The sequence below is a fragment of the Canis lupus genome, chromosome 28 (genome assembly GCF_003254725.2).
Source record: "Canis lupus dingo isolate Sandy chromosome 28, ASM325472v2, whole genome shotgun sequence".
In the NCBI taxonomy this organism is placed as follows: Eukaryota; Metazoa; Chordata; class Mammalia; order Carnivora; family Canidae; genus Canis; species Canis lupus.
Window position 1 is genome coordinate 4646720 of NC_064270.1, and position 26380 is coordinate 4673099.

Sequence of the window (26380 nt, forward strand, 5' to 3'; positions counted from 1 at the left end):
TCACTTAGAAGATGATGGGGTCTTTACGGCTTGACATACAGTAAGTACTTAATAAAAGAATGGTATCTTTCCTCTGACGGATTACCTTTAAAAATGTTTATTGCAAATTTAAGAAGAGTTTATAATACCCTTTCCTATTCCATACCTCTGGTCCTGCTTCCCAGAGGCAACCACTTTTACAATTAGTTTTTACTTTTGGCAATTACCATACATATCTTTGAATAGCATGCTCCTAATCTGATTTCTTCTTGTATCAATTAAAGATATCATCTATTCACTTCCTGCAATAAAAGCATTTAGCTCAAGAGTCTTATGGTTATTTTTTCTTCCTCTACTGGTTATCTCTGCACCTATATGTAATAAACTTCTATGTCCTGATCCTTCATCTTTTGAGTACCTCATTGTAAGCCTGAGATGTTATACACCCAGTTCTCCCCATTGCTTCTCTTCCTCTACTTTTCCCTCCATGTGTCTACAACCTCCTGTGGCTCATAGAATATAATTCCCACTCTCTTTAGCATGTCATACAGGGCCCTTTAGGATCTAGGCATAGCCTACTTTTTTCATGTCGTCATTCATGTTATCAACACTCACAGTCATAGTGAACTATATACTCACAGTAGTACGTAGTTTTATTTTTATTTATTTATTTATTTAAAGATTTTATTTATTTATTCATGATAGTCACACACACAGAGAGAGAGGCAGAGACATAGGCAGAGGGAGAAGCAGGCTCCATGCAGGGAGCCCGACGTGGGATTCGATCCAGGTTCTCCAGGATCGCGCCCCGGGCCAAAGGCAGGCGCCAAACCACTGCGCCACCCAGGGATCCCAGTACGTAGTTTTAGAAACATCTGAGTGCTCTTGTCTTTGTTCTCATTGCCTCATATGTTTTCTTTTCTCTCTCTTTTTAAAGATTTTATTTATTTATTTATTTTCAAGAGAGTGTGCATGAGTTGGGGGAGGGGCAGAGGGAGACGCAGGCTCCCCACTGAGCACCAAGCCCTACATGGGGCCCCATCCTAGGACCCTGGGATATTGACCTGATCTGAAGGCAGAAGCTTAACGGACTGAAACACCCAGGTGCCCACCTCTTGTGCTTTCATTGCTTGAAATGGTCTCCCTTTGCATTTCCCTGCAAGTCCCATTCATTCATTTTGGCTTACATGGCACTTTAAAAAATCTTCCTTGGTAGGGATCCCTGGGTGGCGCAGTGGTTTGGCGCCTGCCTTTGGCCCAGGGCACGATCCTGGAGACCCGGGATCGAATCCCACGTCGGGCTCCCGGTGCATGGAGCCTGCTTCTCCCTCTGCCTATGTCTCTGCCTCTCTCTCTTTCTCTCTCTGTGACTATCATAAAAAAAAAAAAAAAAAATCTTCCTTGGTAGATGAACTTTATTAAATTGAAAAATGTGTATTGAGCAGCTGTTTCATGCAAGGCACTGTTCTAGGTGTCAGGGTTTTAGTGGCCCAAGACACATACTCATGAGCTCACATTCTAGTGACTTAAGAGGTAGATTTAATAAAAATAACCATTATTATAAAATTTACTAGGTCAAGATGGTACTGAAAACTCGCACATGCTATTTATATCTGTAGAACTTCATGAGACTTGAAGTAAAATATTTTTCCTGAGGAAGTGACTTCCTATAAGTAAGCTTCAGAGCTCTTACTCTTAAGCTATACTCACTCTGCCTCCAATTACTAATTGTGCACTTCTATCACAACATTTGTCATACTGTCTTTAAATTGTGCATGGGGTTCCCCACAGAAGTCACAGGGCATACAACATTATTCTTGTTGATTATTTTCTTAGAAGTGGTACCATTCTAGATGCGCAGGAGAGAAATTAATGCATTACACACATTGGATACCTTAGGAAATTAAAGGTTAATTCTTTCTTGAAATCTCAGACTGAGAAAGGCTTGCTTTAGACTGAAGGCCTCTTAAAGATAGAAATGTTTACTGCATATTGGGTGCTTGACAAATTTTTGTTGAATCTGTCACTCAAACCTTTGTAATCAATATATACTCCGTTTCGGAGCTGGAAAACTATGGTAGTCCTCCTTTTGGAAGTGGCTTTGCACAGAAGCTAGGCACTGGGGCTTCTAGTAGAATTATAGGGGTGTTGGGCCTAAACTTTGAGAGGCCGTACACAGACCGTAGTGGTTAACTGTACACACTCTGGAGCCAGGCTATCCAGATTCCAATTCCAATTCCATTATTTACTATTTATACACATTTAAGAGGTGACTATTTAACATGTGTCAGACACTTTTATAAGTACTTTACAAATACTACCTGACTTAAACTTAATGCTTTCGTGTTAACCTCTGTGGTAACTTTATTATTCTTTAATAGCTCTGTGCCTCAGTTTCTCTCCCATTCAAAGGGGATAATAATAACAAAACACCTCACAGTGTTACTGTTAAGATTGAGTACAAAGTGCTTAGAACAGTATCTGGCACATGGAAAGTTAGTTGTGACTGGTAGCTACTACCCGTAGAGGCTGTGATGAGGAAAGGAAACCAGCTTGAGGTACCATAAAATTTCTTCATCTTGTGCTAATGCTCACTTCAAGGGGACAGATGGAATTATTTGGAATAGGGATGGAATTTGAAGCATCTCCCAGTTAAGTTGGCTCTGTTTCTAAGGGAAAACCCAGGGGCTGGTGCTGAAATGGAAAATACAGGGGAAAAAATACCTCTGAAATCTGTCCAGTTTGCTGTATCTGCTCTGCCATCTCCTGAGTCCATATTATTATCATTTGCTGGGATATGTGCAGTGCGACTCTTCCTTGGCTGCCCCCAGGAGATTAATCTTTTCTTTTTCTTTTTTTTTTAAAGACTTTATTTATTCATGAGACACAGAGAGAGAGAGAGAGAGAGAGAGAGAGAGAGACAGAGGGAGAAGCAGGCTGTATGCGGGACGCCTGATATGGGACTTGATCCTGGGGCCGCAGGACCACACCCTGAGCTGAAGGCACATGCTTAACTGCTGAGCCACCCAGGCTTCCCAAGATTAATCTTTTCAAAACATAGAAGCAAATTAGATTGTATTGTGTAAATGCTTAAAACAGTCTCCTGGTTTCCTATTGTTCTTAGAATAAGGACCCAAATCGGTGCTTTGTTGACTGAGTCTTACACGATTCAGTCTTGGCTCCTGCCTCCAAACTTGCTTCTGGCCATCCCTCCCCATGGTCTTCCCTCACCAACCCCCATCAGCTTTCGTTTGTTGTGTGATAAATATCTATTTGATCACCATGGATTTACATTGTCATTGAGGACACATCAGTGAGCAGGAGAAACACAGTTCTTGTACTCAAAGAACTTATATTTGAGGAGGTGTGTGGGGGGTGGACAACAAAAGCCAGACGAAATATATTAACTGCTAGTTGTAGTAAATATGAAAATAGAATTGAGCTTGCATTGAGACAACGTGGACAGGAAGTCTTAGTACTATTCTAGAGAAATCTAAAGGAGGATGAGCAGGGAGCCATATCATGCATGCGGAGGAGAGAATTAGGTGGAAGGAACAATCTATGCAAAGGTTCACATATGCTCGGGAGAACCTGGTGTGTCTGAGGTACCTGGAGCGGATCGCCTTATTGCACAAAGAGAAGAGGGGAAATGAAGTTGGTTGGTGGGGATCCAGGGCCTGGTGGGCCACAGTAAACAATTAGAAATTTTTTCCCTTTTATTTTTTTAGAAAACCTCAAAGTTATTTTTAAAAATTCAAAGTGTGGCACAATGTACACTGTTCTACCTTTCACTTAGATTATTATTTTTTTCACTTAGATTATTAACCTCATTTCACCTAGATTATTATACCTTCCATCAATTATTAATTTTTTACCACATTTGCTTTTTTGGTCCTATTTTCCCCATTCTTTCTATTCCTATCTTTTGTTCCTCTTCACATTCTGTTTTCTTTTTGTTTCATTTTTTTTTTGCCAAATCTTTTTTTTTTTTTAAGATTTTATTTATTTATTTATTCATGAGAGACACAGAGAGAGAGAGGCAGAGGGAGAAGCAGGCTCCTCATAGGGAGCCTGATGTGGGACTCCATCCCTGGACCCGGGATCACACCCTGAGCCCAAGGCAGATGCTCAATCATTGAGACACCCAGGCATCCCTTGCCAATTTTTTTGAAGGTACGTTGCTGAATATCGAAGCAAATATCTTCCCAAAACAATTTTCTACATAGTCACAAATTACCACATGGCAAAAAATTTAATACCGATTCAGTATCATTTTATAGTCCATATTTAAATTTCTCCAATTGTCTACAATATGTTTTTCTGTAGTTACTTCTTTAAAAAAAACCCAACTATGAAACTATGAAGCAATTAAGATTTATGAATTTCATTTTTAACATTTGTCTCCTGACTAATGCAATCCTCCACCTTGGTTTTTTTTTTTTTTTTCCCCCTGATACTGACACTTTTCCTCTGACACTTATTGAAGAACCTAGGTCTGCTATCTTGTAAAGTGTTCTATATTATTTTTGTTTTGTTTCCTCATAATTAGATTTAGGGTAAACATTTATGGCACAGATATTATCAGGTGATATATTGCTTTGTTATTAGTGATGCTAAGTTTCCTCATTTGGTTAAGGTATCTAATAAATAAATCTCTATGTTGTAAAATTACCCTTCCCCTTTATGATTATGAATTAATCTCTAGGACATTCTTAGAGATAATGTTAATGTCCTGTTCCCCAACAATGTTTCGGCCCATGATTTTGGCATCTTTTTTTGCGGTTGTTGTTTTGTTTTGTTTAGACACAGATATATTTCTCAACAAGAAAGGGGTTTAAAATCAATGTCCTGGGACAATTGGTTCCTGTGCACTTCTGACAGGAAGGTGGGAAGTGGAGTGGAGAGCTGGGTCACAGCATTAAGGAACAAGAAGCTCACCAATGAGTAGGAACTAGGCAGGAAGAAGAGAAAGAGAGGCCTTAAAGGAGGAAGAGAGAAAGGAAAGGGAAGGGTTCTTCAGGAAGTAAAGAGGAAGAGGAATCTTTGGGGAAGGAGGAATAGGCAACTTAGGAGGGAGCTGGCCTCAAATTACATACAGGGTTGACGATGCCAGACATCCATAGGCCTGGGTTGGTTCAGCTGGGCCTGCTCCAGAGGAAGAAGTTACAGTGGGAGGAAGGGTCAGTGGGAGGATCTTGGGGCCTAGCACACATATAGAAGCGGCAGCCCAGATTGCTTCCCGGCTTCTTCACAGTTTGCATCACACATGGCTCCCTGTGGCCCCCACAGAGGGGCATGGGCAGGGGCCCCCCCAAGCAAAGACTTCCAAAAAGAGGTCCATACCTCCTTCTCATCCTTGGCCTCTGAAGCACTGACTTGCCCCTCCACCACTGTGGCCATTACCTCCTCTCCTGGAGTCTTTGGGGTCATGAGGGCACCCACACTAGGAAGCTCCAAGTTAGGAGAAACTTGGGGATGATTAGAGGATGGCTGGAAATAGTTTGTCAGGTTTTTTTGGCCTCTGCTAGAGCCAGTTTGACTTGGCCGAAGCCTGGTTGAGCACACATGGGCTTTGTTTTGGTGCATCTGTACCTGGGTTTATTTGCTGAGTTGCAGCACTGATTGCTTAAACACAGGATCTTGTTTGTGATGAACTAGGAAGCGAAGGATCTTGAGCTGGGTGCCTGCAAACTCAGGGAGGTAGCAAGTGCATAGAGGTGGGCACTGTTTTGCTGGCACAGAGGACATACTCAAGACTGCACCCACAGGGCAATGGTCAGAGCCCATCACCTCAGGCAGCAGGAAGGAGTCCTGGAAGGTGTCAATTACTAGGGTCCTGTCCCCCAGCACATAATCAAGCCGGGAGCCATAATTCAGATGGTGGGCACCACTGACTGCTGACCAGCAGGTGAATGCCCCCTCCTGCTTTGGCTGGAAGCAGCGGTAGCTATCAATGAAGGGCTGGACATGGGACCCAGCCTGGCATCCCAGGTTACTGAGCAAGCTGTCCGTCCACTTGCGCCTTGGGTCCTCTTCAAAGCATTCCAGGTTGACTGCATCTCAATGGTAAATGGGGCAGTGGGCTGTATTCAGGTCACCCAGAATGGCTGCCAGCTGCCAGGAGGGCTTCTGCTTGGATCTGCAGTAAGCGATAGAAGCACATTTTAAAGGTCAGCTGCTCAGGTTTCCCAGCATCTGCGAGAGCAGTACACGTTGATTAGGGTCAAGGTCTTCTCCTTTCCATGTCTGGATTTTTTTTTTTAAAGATTTTATTTATTCATGAGAGACACAGAGAGAGGCAGAGACATAGGCAGAAGAAGGAGAAGCAGGTGCCATGCAGGGAGCCTGATGTGGGACTCAATCCCGGAACTCCGGGATCACGTCCTGAGCCAAAGGCAGATGCTCAACCACTGAGCCACCCAGGCATTCCCCCCATGTCTGGATCTTATGCTGTGTCAGGAGGGCCTGGCCCTCACTATCCAGAGCCCAAAGCTCCTCTTGGGTGAATTCATCCATGTTTCCATAGCAACCCTCGTCCCCATTATGAGTGGCAAGTAGGCCACTCAGGCCTTCTTCAGCAGCCATGGGAGTAGTGCTGTCCTTACAGAAGGCAGCTATACCAGAATAGCCACTGCGGTTGCGGCTGAAGCTGAAATAGGAGTTATAGCCCTCAATGACAGCCAGGGGCTCTGTCAGCACTGACCAGTGCTGTCTGACCAGTCTCTGATCACTTTGGTCTCCTGAAGGCAGACGATGTCGGCATCTAGCTTGTCCAAAATGTGCCCCATGGCCATGGCAGCACAGTTGCTGGGCTCCTTATATAGCATCCCTTGCAGGGGTCTCCTGATCCCATTGATGTTCCAGCCCACCACACGCAACATCTTGACGGCCAACTTCAAAGCCTCACAGTTTGCGCCCAATGTAGGGGACACAGGACAGCTAGGCGCCCCCGACCTAACCAGATCACGCCTTCTGCGTGCATTCGGTATCTTTCATCCACTATTCAGCACATATTGATAAGGCTTACCCATATCAATTTTTATTTATTTACTTATTTTTAAAAGATTTTATTTTTTCATGAGAGACACAGAAAGAGACAGAGAGAGAGAGGCAGAGACCTAGGCAGAGGGAGAAGCAGGCTCCATGAAAGGAGCTCGATGTGGGACTCAACTCCAGATCCTGGGATCATGCCATGAGCCAAAGGCAGATGCTCAACCGCTGAGCCACCCAGGCATCCCCATATCAATTTTTATATTGGGAGTTGCAAAATGGGGATTTTCTATTTATTGTTTCATTTGTATTCATGAACTGGCATTCTCATGTAAAGAACTTTTCATTTTTATTTCAGTTCTCCCTCTTTTTTTCATGCAGAGAACTTAAAAAATCTCTCAGGACTTCTTTGTTTTCTGACAAGAACATTCTGGGCTCACTTTGTAATTTCCTGCTGCTCCAGATGTGAATCAGTCTTCTCTCTAAGGGGCACTGATTCCTTTTAGTGATGAATGGTGTTTAGAAACCATGCGGGTAGCTTGATGCTAGGTGTGCTTGTTCTTACTCAGGTGTCAGGCTTTCCATGCCTCAAGGCTCTGTCAATGGATCAATTAGGATTAAAGAAAAAATGTAACTTTATTCTATTACACCAGTTCAAATCCAACACTATGGGATTCTTCCTCAGCTTCTATCAGTCCATATTTGTTATCTTCCTTCTCCCACAGTGAGAACCTAGGTTCCAAGCAACATGAATATACTTACTAGTTTGCTTCTTCATATAATGCATGCATGGTAGTTTCAAAATTACTACATCAATACCCCTTTCAACATCAAATCCACTAAGTGAAGTTATTAATTTCTTTGTACTTTTTTTTTTTTTTTTTGCTCTTAAGCTGTATCTCACAACTCCTAACTCCGGTTCAGTGGGTATTGTGCTCAATTAATTGACTGAACATTTTTTTCTCTGTCTGGTTATACTGGCAATTTGATACTCAAGTATGTTCATTTCTCTCTTTGTATTAAATTTTAGGACTTTCTTTTATTTCCATGGCTTTAGATTTAATGCTTTGAAAAGGCAAAATTATATTTAAAAAAAAGATTGCTTTAGATTTAATGTTTTGAAAAGGCAAAATTATATTTAAAAAAAAGATTACTCAGAGAAGCCGCTCTGTGATTACTAGTCCTTGCAAACCGTCCCACCTCCATAGGTAACCATTTTCAGCTAATTTTTCTTTCTTTCCTTCTTCTTCTTCTTTTTTTTTTTTTTAAAGATTTTATTTACTTATTTGACAGAGAGCACAAGCAGAGGGAGAGGCAGTCAGAGGCAGAGGGAGAAGCAGGCTTCCTGCAGGGAACCCAACGTGGGACTCGATCCCAGGACCCTGGGATCACAACCTGAGCCAAAGGCAGATGCTCAACCACCAAGCCACCCAGGCATCCCAATTATGTGTATTTTTTAACTTGATTGTCTCTCATTAGAATGTAAACTCCTTGAGGGTTAGTGTCTATTTTGCTTGCTCTCCTTAACTGTTTGCCTAACTTACAGCCTAGTGTTTGGTACATAGCAGGTTTTCAAGAGCTGGAATCAATAACATCTAGTAAAAGCAATAAAGGTAGGGGCCCTTGGGTAGCTCAGTCGTTAAACATCTGCTTTGGGCTCAGGTCCTGACATCAGGTCCTATTATTGAGCCCTGCCTTTGAACTCCCTGCTCAGTGTGAGGCCTGCTTCTCCCTCTCTCTGCCCCTCCCCACAGTTTGTGCACGTGGGTGCTCTCTCTCCCAAATAAGTAAATAAATACAATCTTAAAAAAAAAAAAAAAAAAAAAGTAGGGCAGCCTGGGTGGCTCAGCAATTTAGCACTGCCTTCAGCCCAGGGTGTGATCCTGGGGACCTGAGATCGAGTCCCACATTGGGCTCCCTGCATGGAGCCTGCTCTGTCTCTGCCTCTCTGTCTGTCTGTCTGTGTCTCTCATGAATAAATAAATAAAATCTTAAAAAAAAAAGTAATAACGATATCATGAGGTAGGACAAGAAACACCGATTTAGGGGTAGACTTGCCTGAAAGAACAATGGAGACTTTGACACAGAGCCCGCTAATGACTTGAGTTCCAGCCCGGACAGGAAAATATAGTTTTTATTTTATTTTTCCTCCTTTCTTCCCTTTTACATTTACTTTCTCTGTTCATTTTAACTGCTGGCCCTGCATCCTCTCCTTTGCTCCAAACGGGTTCACTTCAAATGATTATTTTTGTGGGGGAAAGAAGGTGAACTGAATGAGGCGATAGTGGGAAGTTGGCTAGGGGAGGGGGAAATTGAGGGCGATATATGAAATGATAAGCTCATTAGAGTAGGTATTTTAAAACTGCTCCTAACCAGGTAAAATAGTAAAAAATAAAACCACATGTAAGAGGCTGAGTCTCTGAAATCATTTTGCTGACTTCAAATCCAAGCTCCTCCATTAACAGCCATATGCTTTTTAATGAATTACTTAACCACATGAACTCCGTTTCCTTGGAATCTATAAAATGCAGATAAAGTACCTATCTCAAAGGGCTGTTCTCAGAATTAGTAAAATGATCCATTTTATATGCTTAATACCATGACTGGCACAAGGTAAACGTTCAATTAAACTTAGCAGTTATTTTTCTTTAAAATCAAGCACAGATGGCCTAAATAATAAATGCTTGTCATGGACATGACAGCACCACCCTCGAAAGAAGAAGTTCACTTTAAAAGAAGCAGAGAAGGCTGTACTGGCCTTAGATTCTGGGCAAAGACCCTGCATATGCATGGAATTTAGCACTGCGCCTGGCATCGGTAGAGGCTTTATATTTTCAGAATGGCAAAAAAGAAAAGGAAAAAAGGAAAAAGAAAGTGCCTGTAAAAGTCTATTCCGGAAGAAACTCCTGTCGTCTGTCCACGAGGGCCGCTGAGGATGACAGGCGGGGTCAGGCAGGGAGGGAAGTGGCCTCCGGCTGCGGGCAGCGCTAGTTCCAAGCGGCCCTCGGGACGCGAAGCCTGCTGCTGCCCGCAGGGCCCGGGCCGGGCCGAGGCTGGCTCCCATTCCTCCGCCGGTCCCTGGGGAAGTCACGGGGCTAAGTGCAGCGGCAGCGGCCGCGGCCTCACTTCCAGGCTTTTGCTACGTCTCGTCTCCGGGATGGTGCTGAGATGGGCGTCCGTGCCGACGGAGGGGCAGCCGCCGCGGCCGCCAGGCAGCGCCCCGCTCCGCACCGCACACCTGACTGCGGGAAGCTCGGCCTCTCCCCACCCGGCCGCCCACCAGCCCCTCGGCCCAGCCGTGGCCGGCGTTCGGAGACCCGCCCCAGATTTGAAAGCTTCTTCCGGGAGCGGGCGGGAAGCCCACTGCGCGAGCTTCTGCGCTCCGGGGCGCCGTTCCGGAAGTCCCGCCCACTCCCAGCGTTCCGTGCGGCGGCTTCGCCGCCATTGTTTGAATTTGAAAAGGAAAACATCGCGGCGCTGCGCGCAGGTCAGGCCGGCCGGGCAACTTTGCAGGTGAAGGGGTCCGCCCAGTTGAGGGTGCGAGGAAGGAGGTGGGTGACTGTGCACATACGCTGCCTGAGGCTGGGAGACGGCACTGACATGTGAGTACCTTCCCGTGGGGATCGCGGTGCCCCTGAGATTCCTCTCAGGACCTGGGTTGTAGAGCTATGGGCGCTTCTGGGGCACCGTGGGCCCCGCCTGCGCAGCGTAGGGTTGAGCCATACTGCTTGGGTTGGGGCTTAAATCTTGTCTCCACCGCATGTTACGTGAATGAGACAAAGCAACATATTTAATCTCTCTGGGTCATCTGTTAAAGGGGTAGTAAAGGCTCTTCTAAAGATAAAATAATACGTAAAGTTGCAGAAACCGTGCCAGTATGTAGTAGACACCAAGTGTTTGCAGTCGTTAATGTTTCATTATTGCTTTGCTGCTGTTATTGAGGCCTAGACCTCCCTTAACAAGCTTATTTAATTCTGAATCCCCGAGGTGGGTAGTTTGCTTGGCAGGTGATAAGACCTCATTTTGCGCGGAGCGCTGTGGTGGCGGTCTGTGCGTTTATTTCCAGGCTGTTGCCGCTGCCTGGGGCTTGCCCTTAGGTTTTGCAGTACCAAGTGGACGGGTGTGTACGAGGCGAATTTAATGACTGCTCGCATCCCCATGTTTAGAATGTTGCCCCCAACTCGTTCCACTTCCTGAAGCTTCGGTGATTCTCGCCCGACAAACTAATATTCTTGCTGAGGGATTAGTTGGCACAAGTTCATGCCTTAAGCAATTCTTGCTTAAAGCTTCAGGTTTGTCTTTGTTTTTAAAACGAGGTAGCATGTTTACTCGGAAGCAGAGGTAACAGTATATATCTTTTATTATAAGTCCAAGACCCAAGTTGTAAAATCATATAAAGGACACATCAGTTAGGTGATAGGCTTCTTTTGAGACCAAAAATTAATTGAAAGAAAAGAGGGGAATCTATCTTCTGATTTCCTGGGCATTTCCATAAAATCTGAGTTAATGTAATGTCAAGCCAGTGCTTAAATGTTTTTACAAACTCTTTTGGGGGCAAACTTTCCCCCATGTTCTAGATGAGTGGTTACTTTTACTCTAACAGATACCCTTTTCTTAATTTTCACCTATACATGACATGTTTGAAATATTCTGTCAAGCAGCATTGACATAATTATCCCATTTTTATTATGTCATTGATTAATACAGTAAATACAAAAGCAACCAAGACACTTAACTTTGTAAGTGTATAGTTGGTTGATACCTGCAGTTTGCTGGACTTTGTTGAAGGTAAATAATTTCCTTTGTCTTTTTGAGATTTAGGAAAAACAGAAAAACAAAAACAACCTTGTTGTATTGAGTTTGTGGGCTTTAGGGCTGATCACAGAGAAGAGATATGACCACAGTGTGGCCCTATCACACAAGGAGCTTTATTGGAGTAGCACTTTGATAGGATTGCATGCAGGGGAAATCCCCCACAGCATGGGACCTTCCAGAAGCTAGAGTGAGGGCCCACCATCTAGAAGGGGAAAAAGGCAAGGGAACTAGGGAGTTGGGAGAGGAGGGGGGAGGAAGAATTAAATTTACGGGTTATGGTCTTAAGTGATTTTGCACAGCTGCACAACGGGGGATCCTGGGGTCAGAAAACTGACATCAGTGGCTTGGTCTTTATAGTCCTGAGTTTGTGATCAGTACAAGTTGTGTGCAGTTTCATGGGATGTGCAAACTTAGGCTCTAATGACTTAAAAAACCAAAAGGTTATTTGGGCTATAGTGAAAGCAAAATGATGTGTAAAAATTTGAGTCTGGCACCTAATAGGCTTTTGAATGAATGTTTCCGGTCTTCTGTGAAGAAGTAAACGACATAGGGAGGGCCAATATACAGGAGCCATCTTTGGCTTTTTTATATAACACGTATGGATGCTCATTACTACCTTTCTGAGCCAGGAACTGTAGTTTGGGAGTCACCATTTTGGATATTTCATAATATTGTCAGAGAACAGCAGGGAGCTCTCTTTCTCCCTGGCATAGACACTTAGTGGATTGTCAATAAGTATCAGAATGTTAAATTTTTTTTAGTTAATGTTACCTTAAGTATACCTTTATTAGTAACTTGATTTTTAATTTAGTTGTAACATTTTGATGCAGTATTCCATATTCACCTTAATTTTTAAGACTTACAGTGTGTCTGGTACTGTTTTGAATGTGTTTACATACACTGTTTCGCTTGCATTATTTGGAAGAATTCAGTTGAAAAAGTTCAATTGTCGAGATAAAGGAGTTTAATTTCTAAACGCTAAAACATTACAAAATTTGGAAGTAACATTCTCCGAAGACATTGAATAACCAGAATAACACAAGATTATAATTTACTCTCATTTGATTTTTGAGAGTATTTCAGGCAGAGATTGAATGATTTATACTGTCTTCATTAATAGACTGCCTTTACTTACGAAATCTCTTTGGATGGATCTACCTGTTTGGATCATGTGAATAGCCATGAGAAGGTGTGTCCAATATTTTTTGTTTCAGAATCTAAATAATTTGATCATTAGTCTTTTCCATGGGTCAGCATCTTTTCCATGCTTCATAGATGAAGCAATGTAATGTTTTCCTTCTCTGGAAATCTGGCTATATGGGGATAAGTAGTGATCTGGACTCAGATTTCTTAGACAATGGGTGGCTTATATGCTAATTTATTAAAGTTATCTAAAATTCTGTCATTCTTGCAGAATGGAATCTAATTTAAATCAAGATGGAGTGCTTAGACCATCTTATGTGTTTAGTGCTGACCCAATTGCAAGACCTTCGGAAATAAATTTTGATGGCATTAAGCTTAATCTCTCTCGTGAATTTTCCTTAGTTGCTTCAAGCACTGAGGTAAGTACTAGAAAAATATTATGTTGATTATCATGATTTAGTGAAAATGTGTGTGGCCCACACACACTTGCAGACATGTATGATCAGAGCTTTCCAGACTTTGTGGGTTTGAGGCAACCTTCTATGTCAGTAATTTTTTTCATGGCACCCTAAATAGGTAACAGTTCTTCCAAGGAGTAGATCCAAACAACTTAATATGTAACTATTTATACCTTAACCAAGAGCCATTTGACAACAATTAATGTAAATGTAAAAAAATTATTCTTTAATTACTACAGTTATTTACTGTAATGATAATACCTTTAGGATACTTCATAGCCTTTCAAGCTTTGGAATCAGATTAGATATTGCCAACCTTGTAACTATTCCTCTTTGTTTTGGGATAGTACTTGTGTGTGTGTGTGTGGTTTTTTTTTTTTTTTTTTTATCACAGCACTGAAAAAACTTCACCACGATAAGACAATAAAAGAAGTAGTGTGGTCTAATGTTGAACTTTGAGCTAATAGTTCATGGTGTTCAGCATATGTTAAATACTGCTGTGATTTCCTCAGAAATGTAAAATATTCCACTATGCCCCTAGGAATTGCAGGCCTCAGTTAAAATAACTGAATTGTGTTTAAAAAGTAAAAGTCCTTCCTTCTACACCCTACCTACTTCTACTGTTTGTTGTGTGTCTTTCTAGACTTTATTTATTTATTTATTTAGATTTTATTTATTCATGAGAGATACAGAGAGAGAGGCAGAGACATAGGCAGAGGGAGAAGCAGGTTTCATGCAGGAAACCTGATGTGGGACTCGATCTCGGGACTCTGGGATCACAACCTGAGCCAAAGGCAAATGCTCAACCGCTGAGCCACCCAAGTGTCCCTTATTTATTAATTTTTTATTTAAGAGATGGAGAGAGAGTGAGAGAGAGAGAGAGCGCGCGTGCTTGAGCAGGGGGAGGGGCAGAGGAAGAAGAAGAAGGAACTATAAGCAGACTCCCAAGCTGGACCTGGAGCCTGAGATCATGATCTGGGCGGAAATCAAGAATCAGCCACTTAATTGACTGAGCCACCCAGGTGCTTCTAGGCTCTATTTCTTATATATTTATTTTTCAATCCATTTATATTCTATTTGTTACATTTTTGTGTTAATTTTGATGCCTTAGAGAGATGGACTAACCCATTTTATAAAGAATAATGGAAGGGGAAAGAGAACATAAATAAAAAGAATAATTAATATCATATGTGAGGTTTTTTTTTTTTTTTTTTTTAACGTGAGCTCATTTAATCATAAATCAAGAAAGAGGGTTGCCTGGGTGTCTCAGTCAGTTGAGCATCCAACTCTTGATTTCAGCTCAGGTCATGATCTCAGGGTCATAGGATCAAGCCCTACATGGAGGCTCTGCACTCAGTGGGAGTCTGCTTGGGATTCTCTCTCTCCTCCTCTTTATGCATGCCCCCTCAAATAAATAAATAAATCTTTTTTTTTTTTTTTTAAGATTTTATTTATTCATGAGAGACACACAGAGAGAGAGGCAGAGACACAGGCAGAGGGATAAGCAGGCTCTATGCAGGGAACCTGACGTGGGACTTGATCCCAGGTCTCCAGGATCATGCCCTGGACTGAAGGTGGCGCTAAACCGCTGAGCCACCCAGGCTGCCCAAATAAATAAATCTTAAAAAAAAAAAAAAAAAAAAATCAAGAAAGAAAGTAAAGAAGGGAGCAAAGGAGAAGTACCTCTTGGTATATACATGGAACCATGCATTATGTAGTCTTTTATGTCTGCCTTCTTTCACTTAACACGAGGATCCATAAGCAGTGGCCTGATTTTGTATTGCTTACAAGCTAGGGAATGCCTTTGATGTTGAATCTAAAAAGTCATTGTCAAACTCAAGGTCATTTGGATTTTCTAGGATTTTAGTAGTTTGTGTTTTAGATTTAGAGTTGTATCCATTTTAAGTTAATTTTTGCAAGGTGTCAAAGATTAATTTTTCTAGGTTGATTATTTTACATGTGGATATTCAGTTGTTGTAGCACCATTTGTTGAAAAGACTTGTTTTTGCTCCATTGTATTGGCTTTGCTTTTTTTTTTTTTTTTTTTTTTTTTTTAAGATTTTATTTATTTATTCATGAGAGACAGAGAGAAAGAGAGGCAGAGACATCGGCAGAGGGAGAAGCAGGGAGCCCCACATGGGACTCGATCCCGGAACTCCAGGATCATGCCCTAAGGCGAAGGCAGGCGCTAAACCCCTGAGCCACCCAGGGATCCCCCTACTTTGCTTCTTTGTTAAAGATGAGTAGACTGTATTTATGTGCATCTATTTCTGGGCTCTATATTCTGTTTCATTGTTTCTGTTCTTTTGCAAATTCCATGCTCTCTTAATTACTGTAGCTTTATAGTATGTCTTGAAGTTGGATAGCGTCAGTCCTCCAGCTTTGTTTTTCTCCTTCAATTTTATATTGGCTTTTCTGGGCAGTCTTTATTCTTAGTAGTTCTAGTAGATGTGTTGCCATCATGTTGGTATTTGCATTTACTTATTAATTAAAGATGTTAAATATGTTTTCATGTAATTATTTGTCACTAGTGTATTTTTGGTTAAGTGTCAATTTAAATCTTTGACTATTTAAAAAAATTTGGTTGTTTTTATATTATTATTTAAGTGTTCTTTATATTTTCAGCTGCATCTGTTTATCAGATACGTACTTTGTAAATATTTTTTCCTAGTCTGTGGCATGCCTGTTATCCCATAATAGTGTTTTTTGAAGAACAAAAGTTTTAACTTTATCATTTCTTTCTATTATGGATTGTCCTTTTGGTTTCATATTTAAGAAATCTTTGCCTAACTCAAGGTCACAAAGATTTTCTTCTGTGTGTTCTTTTAGAAGTTTTACGGATTTATTTTATATTTAGGATATGATCCATTTTGAATTAATTTTTATATACAATGTGAGGTGTGTATCCAAATTCTTATTTTTTTACGTATTAAGTATCCAGTTCTAGCATGATTTGTAGAAAAAGCTGTGCTTTCTGTACTGCATTTCCTTTCTATATTTATCATAAATCAGATGTCCTATGTGGGAGTTTATTTCTGAGTATTCTGTCTCATTGATTTGTCTGTCTTTCTGCCAGTACCCCACCATTTTGATCACTGTAGTGTTGAAATCAGGTGTGTTATGTTAGCCCACCAAATTTCTTTTTCATAGCTGTTTTGACTATTCTAGATACTTTGCATTCCTGTTGGATTTTTTTTTTTTTTTTTAAGTAGGCTCCATTCCAGGCAGGGCTTGAACTCAGGACCCTGAGATCAGGACCTGAGCTCAGATCAGGACCTGAGCTGAAATCAAGAGTTGGATGCTTAACCAAGTGAGCCACCCAGGTGCCCCGCTATGTGAATTTTAATTAAAAAATTTTTTTGAGGGCAGCCTGGGTGGCTCAGCGGTTTAGTGCCGCCGTCAGCCCCAGGGCGTGACCCTGGAGACCCAGGATTGAGTCCCACATTGGGCTCCGTGCATGGAGCCTCCTGTGCCTCTGCCTCTCTGTTTCTCTCTGTGTCTCTCATGAATAAGTAAATAAAAAAAAATCTTAAAAAAATTTTTTTTTGAAACTTTAAAATGCGTATACTTTATTTGTAGTGAGTAGGTTTGCAAGATATGCTGAAAAGAGTGTTATATTTGTTCAATTTTCCTGAAATTAAAACCCATTCCTTTTCTTCCCCTTTCATTGAAAATCTCTCAGCAGAATTATTTTGACAGTTTAGGAGCTGGTATGGACAGAAGAGGCCAATAAGAAATATACTTATGTGGTTACCAGGTTTCCATAAATGGGCTGGACATTCTGTCATTTTAGAAAAAAGAAAACAAGCTGGGCGTGAAAATGTAGCTTTTATCATTAAAGTTTTTTCTGTATGTATTGCGGTTGCTTGGACCTCAGTATCATTTCCATGTTTGTTTGTTTATTATTTATAATTTTGTTTCTGTTTTAAAGATTTTATTTAGATTTTTAAAAAATTTAAATTCAGTAAATTAACATATAGCATATTATTAGTTTCAGAGGTAGAGGTCATCAGTGAATGCAACGTGAATTTTTATTTGTTTTATTTTTATTATTTTTTTTTAAAGATTTTATTTATTCATGAGAGACACAGGGAGAGAGTCAGAGACACAGAGGGAGAAGCAGGCTCCCTGCAGGGAGTCCGATGTGGGACTCGATCCCAGGGTCTCCAGGATCACGCCCTGGGCTGGAGACAGTGCCAAACCACTGAGCCACCCGGGCTGCCCACTATGTGAATTTTTTTTTTTTTTTTTTTCCACTATGTGAATTTTTAAATGAGATTGTCAGTTGCCACAACATATGCCTCTTGGGATTTTGATTGCAGTTGCATTGAATCCGTAGTTCAGTTTTGGAAGAATTGATAACAATATTGAGTTTACCAAACAGTGAACAAGGTGTATCTCAATTTCTTTTAGTCTCCTTTAATTTCTTTGAACACTGTTTTGCAGTTTCCAGAGCATGGGTCTTTCACATCTTTTGTCAGATTTATCCCTTAGGTATTTCATGATTTTTGATGCTATTCCAAATAGTATTGGTTTTTAAAATCTGTTTCTGACTTTCTTCCCAATATATAAAAGAATAATTGATTTTGCATTTTGATCATGTATTTTGTTATATTGCTAAACTCATTTAATAGTTCTAGTAACGTTTTTGTAGATTCTGGTTGATTTTTATATATAAATGTTAATGTCTGTGAATGAAGAGAATTTTTTTTTTCCCCAATCTGGATGCCCTTTCCTTTTCTCTTCTTTTCTTTTCTTTTCTTTTCTCTTCTTTTCTTCTCTTTTCTCTTCTCTTCTCTTCTCTTCTCTTCTCTTCTCTTCTCTTCTCTTCTCTTCTCTTCTCTTCTCTCTCTTCTCTTCCTCTCTCTCTGTCTCTCTCTCGTTTTTCCTGATTACATTTACTAGAACCTCTAGTACAGAGTTGAGTAAAAATGGTGAGAGCAGGGCACCTGGGTGTTTCAGTGGTTGAGCATCTGCCTTCGCCTCAGGTCCTGATCTCAGGTCCTGGGATAGAGTCTTTCATCGGGCTCCCCGCGGGGATCCTGCTTCTCTTCTGCCTCTGTCTCTGCCTCTCTGTGTCTCTCATGAATAAATAAATTAAAAAAAAAACAACGGTGAGAGCAGAAATCCTTGTCTTGTTACTTACCTTGCTATTCATCTTAGATTCAGTCTTTCATCATTAAGGATGATATTAGCTGTAGATTTTTATAAATGCCCTTTGTCTGAAAGAAATTCCTGTCTATTCTACTTTGCTGTGAATTATTATGAATGGATGTTGAATACTTACGTCAATTTCATGTAATCATTCAAATGCCCCACCCCCCACTTTTTTACATCTGGTAGGGATAAACATTTCTTTATTTTTTTAAAATACGGTTATTTACCCAAATTGATTTTTTAAAAGATTACTTATTTATTTATTTATGAGAGACAGAGAGAGAGAGTCAGAGACACAGGCAGAGGGAGAAGCAGGCTCCATGCAGGGAGTCCGATGTGGGACTTGATCCCAGGTCCCCAGGATCACGCCCTGGGCTGAAGGTGGTACTAAACTGCTGAGCCACCCAGGCTGCCCATAAATTGATTTTTGAATGCTAAACTGACCTTGCATTTCTGAGGTAAAACATTTTTGGTCAGGATATGTTATTCTATTTTATATATTGGTTAATACTTTTTAGGGAATTTTTGCACGTGTCTTAATTAGGGATATTATTCTGGAATTTTTTTCTGGGGATATCTTTGTCAGATGGTGGTGTGAAGTTTATTTCATACTCAAAATTAGTTGAAAAGTGTTCCCTTTATTTTCTTGAAGGCCTCTCTGTGATTTGTACGATTTATCCTAAAGTGTTTGAGAGAAGTTAGGCTAGTGAATTACCAAGGCTGGGAGGTTTTTTGGGAATTATTTTGTTTATTTGAATATAAGTTGAATTTCTTTAATAGATATTCAACTATGTTAAGATTTTCTAGTTTTTGTGTGTTTTTTTTAGCAAGTTGTATTTAGTAATTGTTTCCTTTTTACTTAGGACAAAAACCACATTTCTTTAGAATTACTTTTAAAAATGAGCTAAACTCATTTCTTCCCAAAGTCAGGAATAAAGAGAATGCTGTAGAGCAAAAAAAAAAAAAAAAAAAAAAAAAAAAATTTTTTGGATAGAATTGAACATTTGGGATAATAGACTATTCTGGTTGCATGTTGTTTATTCTAGAATACTGTGTTTTAGTGACTTAGAGCCCTGTTATTTGTGTTTAGTGTAAAGGTTAGGATCTTATGGAAAAGAGATATATTGTAAACTTCAAGTATAAATATAAAAGGTAGAGGAAACTGAGTCTTTTGTGGTATATTTTTTAAAGCAGATTTACTTCTCTTTAGACGTAGAAAACGGTTACAAACAGAAGAATCACTGTTTGCTTAGAGGTTCTGTATAGTCTCAGCTTGTTATGTAATAGCCACTTTAAAGAAAGGTGATTTCTGAAAAGCCATATTTTGCATTTTAAAAATACAGTTATTTTGTTCTTTTTAAGGCAAATAGTTTGGAATCCAAAGATTATCTCCAGGTTTATCTTCGGATAAGACCATTTACACAGTCAGAAAAAGAACACGAGTCTGAGGTTTGTGTTGACTTTAACTGGATTTTACTTTAATTAAATGGACAAAATACCATTGTTTTTATATATTTATTGTGGGACTTTATTTATGTATGTATGCATGTACGTATGTATGTGTTCTAGGGCTGTGTGTATATGTTGGACTCACAGACTCTTTTGCTGAAAGATCCTCAGAGCATCCTTGGTCGGTTAAGTGAGAAAAGCTCTGGGCAGATGGCACAGAAATTTACTTTCTCCAAGGTAAGTACTTATGTGAAACTGAAGATTTTTCTTTTAAGTAGAAGAAATTTGGCTTAGGCTAAATAGCTACATAATTATATATAATGAACTATATATATATATCATGTGCTTGTGGGACTTAGGTGTTAGGCACTTGTATGGTATTTTTTTTCTTAAGAGTAGAACCCAAATTTCAGGTTTGTAAATATGTAATTGGAAGGGAATAAATTCCTGTATAGTGTTTTTTAAACCCTTTTTGTTTTAAGAGATGTACTTTTAAATTTTCAATGAAAACTTGATTTACTAGGTTGGATTTCTATCTTGAAAACTTTTTGACAGTAAACTATTATGTATATTTGTGAGAGTTGGGGCTATGGCACCTATCTTAAGTGTATCTTATAAAAGAAATCTTTTATTTTATTTTATTTTATTTTATTTTATTTTATTTTATTTTATTTTTTTTAAATTTTTATTTATTTATGATAGTCACAGAGAGAGAGAGAGGCACAGAGACACAGGCAGAGGGAGAAGCAGGCTCCATGCACCGGGAGCCCGACGTGGGATTCGATCCCGGGTCTCCAGGATCGCGCCCTGGGCCAAAGGCAGGCGCCAAACCGCTGCGCCACCCAGGGATCCCAAAAGAAATCTTTTAAATTTTTGAAACATGAGGGGTGCCTGGCTGGCTTAGTTGGGGGAACATACAACTCTTGATCTCAGGGTCATGAGTTTTAGCCCCATGTTGGTTGGCTGTAGAGATACTTAAATAAATAAATAAACCTAAAAAAATAAATTTTGTTAAAACATGAGTTATAGGGTAGAATTGATTGTAAACATTTACTTGAATTTTCTAAAAAGACTTGTTTTAAAAAATGCTTATTAGGTTTTTGGCCCAGAAACTACACAGAAGGAATTCTTCCAGGGTTGCATTATGCAGCCAGTGAAGGACCTCTTGAAAGGACAAAGTCGGCTGATTTTTACTTATGGGCTAACCAATTCAGGAAAAACGTATACGTTTCAAGGTAATATGTATTATTTTTGCCAGAAAAGAAAAAAGCACTAATGTTTACTCATTCTCATAATACTTCCATGTAATTATGTTTCCATTACCTCGTACATTTGCTCCATTTTTAATAGTAATAGCATATATATTTCCTTTAAATTTCTTTTTATTGGAGTTCAATTTGCCAACATATAGCATAACACCCAGTGCTCATCCTGTCAAGTGCCCCCCTCAGTGCCCGTCACCCAGTCACCCCAACCCCCCGCCCACCTCCTTTTCCACCACCCCTTGTTCGTTTCCCAGAGTTAGGTGTCTCTCATGTTCTGTCACCCTCTCTGATAGTAATAGCATATTGAATGTGTATTGCCAGTGGCTTTTTTTTTTCTTTTTAAATTTTTTAAGGTATTTATTTATCTATTTATTTATGATAGTCACAGAGAGAGAGAGAGGCAGAGACACAGGCAGAGGGAGAAGCAGGCCCCATGCACCAGGAGCCCGATGTGGGACTAGATCCCGGGTCTCCAGGATTGCGCCCTGGGCCAAAGGCAGGCGCCAAACTGCTGCGCCATCCAGGGATCCCTGCCAGTGGCTTTTGATTCAGGTTGATTTAATTCATTTGTGAAATTACTTTCCCAGTATGATAGAGAATTATTAGATGATAAAAGTTCAGGAAAAGGATTTATGTGATGCAGTGAATTAAGTATGGATACCCAGGGAATCATTTTGGCATTTTGTTTACTTTTATACGTTGTGATTATGGGTAATTGCAAATCTTATGGCGTGATCTCAATGTAAAATTTCAGGTTTGCATCAGTATAATAGTTGATAAAATACCCATTATACAATGAATAGCAAAGTGATGGAAAACTGAATAATCCTTCAGCTTCTCTTGCTTTTGTCTTAGTTGTCCATTCTTGCTTGTTGGTGGTATAAAAGGAGCATTGGTAATCCAGGAACATTTGCACTTTCCTACTACTCTAAGCGAGTATAAAACAAAAATTCTTTTCACAGGCACAGAAGAAAATATTGGTATTCTGCCGCGAACTTTGAATGTATTATTTGATAGTCTTCAGGAAAGACTATATACAAAGATGAACCTTAAACCACATAGATCTAGAGAATATTTACGGTTATCACCATACCAAGAGAAAGAAGAGGTTGCTAGCAAAAGTGCATTGCTTCGGCAAATTAAAGAGGTATGGAAGTAGTCTAGTATGTGAAAAATATATACATCATGATCTTTTATAAGCTCTTTACTTTGTTTCAGCCTATATTAGAATATTTCCTGGTGGTGTTGGTGATGGTTGGTTGTCTTTTTTTTTTTTTTTTTTTAAAGAAAAATATAAATTTGTTTGAAGACTTCTCTTTTTGCCTTATATCTTACAAATAGCAGAAATGTTTAAACAATACAAATGTAAATGGTTCTAAAATCTTTTTTGGTTGTTGTAGAAATAGTTCTGTAATGATTCAAAATTTTTTTAAAAAGTAAATTTTAAAAATTAAAACTAAAATTTAAAATTATAGAAGTAAAAGTAATTTGTACACACAAAATCTAATAAACAAGGGATATGAGAAGTAAAAAGTGAAACTTTCTTATAACATTTATCTGTTAGGTTATGTATTGGTCTCTTTTCTCTAGTAGTTTTTCACAAAATGCTTTTTGTAAAGGTATATTTGTCTATTCTTCCTGTTTCTTTTGGATTTTATGTTTTTTTTTTCAGACATTTATCCTCTTCAAGATTGTTAAAACTATTAACAATTTTTATAGATAGTTGCAAAATATTGGTGGGGTTTTTCTTTTTTTTTTTTTCTTTTTTTTTTTTTCTTTTTTCTTTTTTTTATTTTTTATTTATTTTTTTTTATTTATTTATTTTTTGGTGGGGTTTTTCTTTTTTAAGATTTAGAAATCAGGGTTTCAAAGTAATAAAAGATTTTTTGCTCAGTGGAGTTCAAAGCCCAGAGTCCATGATTATGATTTCTGAATTAAAATAGTTTAAAAATTATAGAGATTAGTAGGTAATTACAGGATTTTTTTTTTTTAAAGATCTTATTTATTTATTCATGAGAGACAGAGAGACAGAGACATAGGCAGAAGGAAAAGCAGGGTCCCTGCAGGGAACCTGATGTGGGACTTGATCCCAGGACTCTGGGATCACGACCTGAGCCGAAGGCATACACTCAACCGCTGAGCCACCCAGGTGCCCCTCTTAGAGGAAATTGAAGTCATTAATAATGAAAAAAATTTGTCTTACAAGTTATCCAGTTAAAACATTGTATTACCTACGAAGCTATTAAAATATTTAAAAAATGAAATCATGCTTTCGTACATTGTAAAATGTGTTTTTAAAAGGAGTTTGGCAGTACTGTAGGACTTTAAAAACATTTTCCATGTTTTTTTATCCACTAATTCACACTTAGGGATACGTCCTAAGGAAATAATTAGAATGCAGAAGAAAAAAATTATAAATGAAGATTTTTATCTTAGTATTATTTTTACTGACAAAACTTTGTAAATAATCTAAATATTCTTGATAGAATAATTAAGTCATTTCACATCTATTCAGTTACATAGCCACCATTATTTGTTTACAAATAATTTTTAATTACAGCGAGTAAAAGTAAAAGCTTTCAATGTAATAAATGTGGGGAAAATGATAGGAAGGAACATATTGAAATATTACTAATAATTGTGAGTGACAGGGATGTGATGATATTCTTTTTATTTTTTATTTTTTTATTTTTATTTATTTATTTTTTTTGAGATGATATTCTTTTTAATACTTTTCTGTAGTTTCCCAGATTTCTTATTATGAGACTGTGTTATTTAACTAGGGGAAAGGATTAATAAGTCTTTGAATTGAGTAGATGAAAGGTTGTGGTTTGGTTAGTGACTTTCTCGGATAGATATGATATACTGGCTATTTAATCTCAACTAAAAATGGTATTTAACTTAAAAAAATGTTGTTCCTTTTAGGTTGTGATGCAGAATGATAGTTATGAAAGTCTTTATGGTAAGGTTTCCTTTCTCCATTTACTTTTCAAATGTTGATTATATGAAATACACTTGTAGCTTTTAATTTTTGAATCACTCCTAATGATTTAATTTTTTTAATCACAGTAATTCTTAGAAAATGGTACATAACAATATGAAATAACACTGTAAAGTTTTATTTGGATTTAATATCACAGAGAATTCCTTTCACTTGTAACTTTCATTTAGAATTCAAGAGATAATATTTTTTCTTTGTCTTTTACATGTAACGTCAGTTTGGTTCATTGGCATTCTTTCTTTTTTTATTTTTTTAACTTTCTTTTTTTTTCTTTGTAAGATTTTATTTATTCATGAGAAACAGAGAGAGAGAGAAAGGCAGAGACACAGGCAGAGGGACAAGCAGGCTCCATGCAGGGAGCCCGATGTGGGTCTCTGGATCATGCCCTGGGCTGAAGGTGGTGCCAAACCGCTGAGCCACCTGGGCTGCCCCATTGGCATTCTTTCAAAAAAGAAAAGAAAGATAAAAAGAAGCCAACCTTTGGTTAATACACATTTTTTTTTTTTTTTTTTTAAACATCTGCTTTGGTCCAAAAAGTGTTTTACATTGCTGGTTAAAAAGATTAAGGATAATTAGTTTTTCGAGTCTAGGAGTCTTGATCTGTCTCATCTCATTTTTAGTCAATTTCTTAATTTTGTGATTATTCTTTTGTATTTTTTGTAGGAAGTTTAACAAACTCTTTGAATATCCCAGAGTCTGAAGAATCAATGAAAGACTGTGAACAAGCTAGCTTGAATATGAATAATAATATAAAATTTTCTGTGTGGGTTTCTTTCTTTGAGATTTACAATGAATGTGTTTATGACTTGTTTGTTCCCGTATTATCTAAGTTCCAAAAGAGAAAGATACTACGCCTTTCGCAAGATGTAAAGGGCTATTCTTTTATAAAAGGTATAGTAATGAGTGCTTTTTATCTTATTGTTCTGAAGTTTCTTTCTAATCTTTGTTACATCAAACTAGAGATCGAAAACTTTTATATTATTAACATCAACATTATAAAAAAAAGTTTGTGCTTTGGAAGTGTGTTTTGGTATGTTAATTAAACCTGAATGTATAGGGGTCAATGTAAATACTGCTTTGCTTGAATATCATTGATGGGATTCTGGGAAGAGCTGTGTGTGTTGGTGTTCACATTATTCTGTTACTTTATAGCTGCCGTGGATCTATGGAAATGTTTCTGTTCTTCCACAGTGGTGTTTTTTTCAACTTTTTAAAACCACTGCTCAAAGTAGGAAGTACATACATACATATTAACATCATGACCTGTACTCACATGTGTGTATATATATGTATACATATTTACAACTCAGAATAATTATGCTTACTCTTAGTACAAAGAATGCACTTTGATGTTTTTCTGTATTCTACTTCTCTTTTATAAAGTGCCGGGTATGACTTTAAATTTGGCTTCATGATTCACTTAGGAATTGTAGTCTGCAGTATCTCACATCTAGGTAATTTTGTAGGTGTAGTTCACAATATGCTTTGTCTTTTTTTTTTTTTTTTCCCCTGGATGTTTAATTCTAAGTAATCTTTTTTATTTTTAATTTTCTCTTTAGCCTACTGTTGAAAAACATTTATCTGTGTTTTTATAACTTAAATATTGGAAAATAATTCGAATGTCCTTCTTTTTGTATATCATTTTTCTAGTGGAATGTGAAATAGCTGAATGGATTCCACCTAAGGGGTGTTATTAAAAGATTTCATTATGTCTTTGGGAAAAGAGGTTACAAATCTCCAAAAAGATTACATTGTACAACAATGCTGTTTTTCTAAAGTGATATGTGTCCTCTTTTATTTTTTAAAGATCTACAGTGGATTCAAGTGTCTGATTCCAAAGAAGCATATAGACTTTTAAAACTAGGAATAAAGCACCAGAGTGTTGCCTTCACAAAGCTAAACAATGCTTCTAGTAGGAGGTAAAGAGGAAATCCTGCCATGTGAACTTGAAGTACCCAGGGTATTCTGTGCTATTGTAAATACAACTAATTTAAGATTAAATTAGTAGGTTCTCTGATATGTTAAATGAATTCATAGGCATAAAAAAAATACTCTTTTAACTGAAGAGCACTAAACACATAAGATTATTAGGACTATTTCTTGTTCTAACAAAATTTACTAAT

General features: G+C 38.6%; 1 protein-coding gene and 1 pseudogene across 6 annotated transcripts in view; one reads left to right on the top strand and one right to left on the bottom strand.

Annotated features, from left to right (window-relative positions):
* Positions 1–4814: 4814 nt before the first annotated feature.
* On the bottom strand, positions 4815–10387 carry LOC112672578 (DNA-(apurinic or apyrimidinic site) endonuclease 2-like; annotated as a pseudogene).
* A 6-nt stretch (positions 10388–10393) lies between these two features.
* The window catches only part of KIF20B (kinesin family member 20B), an 80626-nt gene continuing 64639 nt past the window's right edge, over positions 10394–26380 (top strand). For 5 of the 6 annotated variants that reach the window (XM_025466482.3, XM_049103517.1, XM_049103518.1 and 2 more), the window contains exons 1-9: positions 10394–10571; positions 13199–13346; positions 19905–19991; positions 20112–20228; positions 21088–21226; positions 22219–22403; positions 24182–24218; positions 24921–25148; positions 26065–26176. In XM_025466482.3, the coding sequence (XP_025322267.3) occupies positions 13200–13346; positions 19905–19991; positions 20112–20228; positions 21088–21226; positions 22219–22403; positions 24182–24218; positions 24921–25148; positions 26065–26176 (1052 nt within the window). In that variant the 5' untranslated portion in view covers positions 10394–10571; position 13199. Of the gene's footprint in view, positions 10572–12904; positions 12974–13198; positions 13347–19904; positions 19992–20111; positions 20229–21087; positions 21227–22218; positions 22404–24181; positions 24219–24920; positions 25149–26064; positions 26177–26380 lie in introns of all 6 variants that reach the window. The other variant, XM_025466481.3, reaches the window with a different exon arrangement.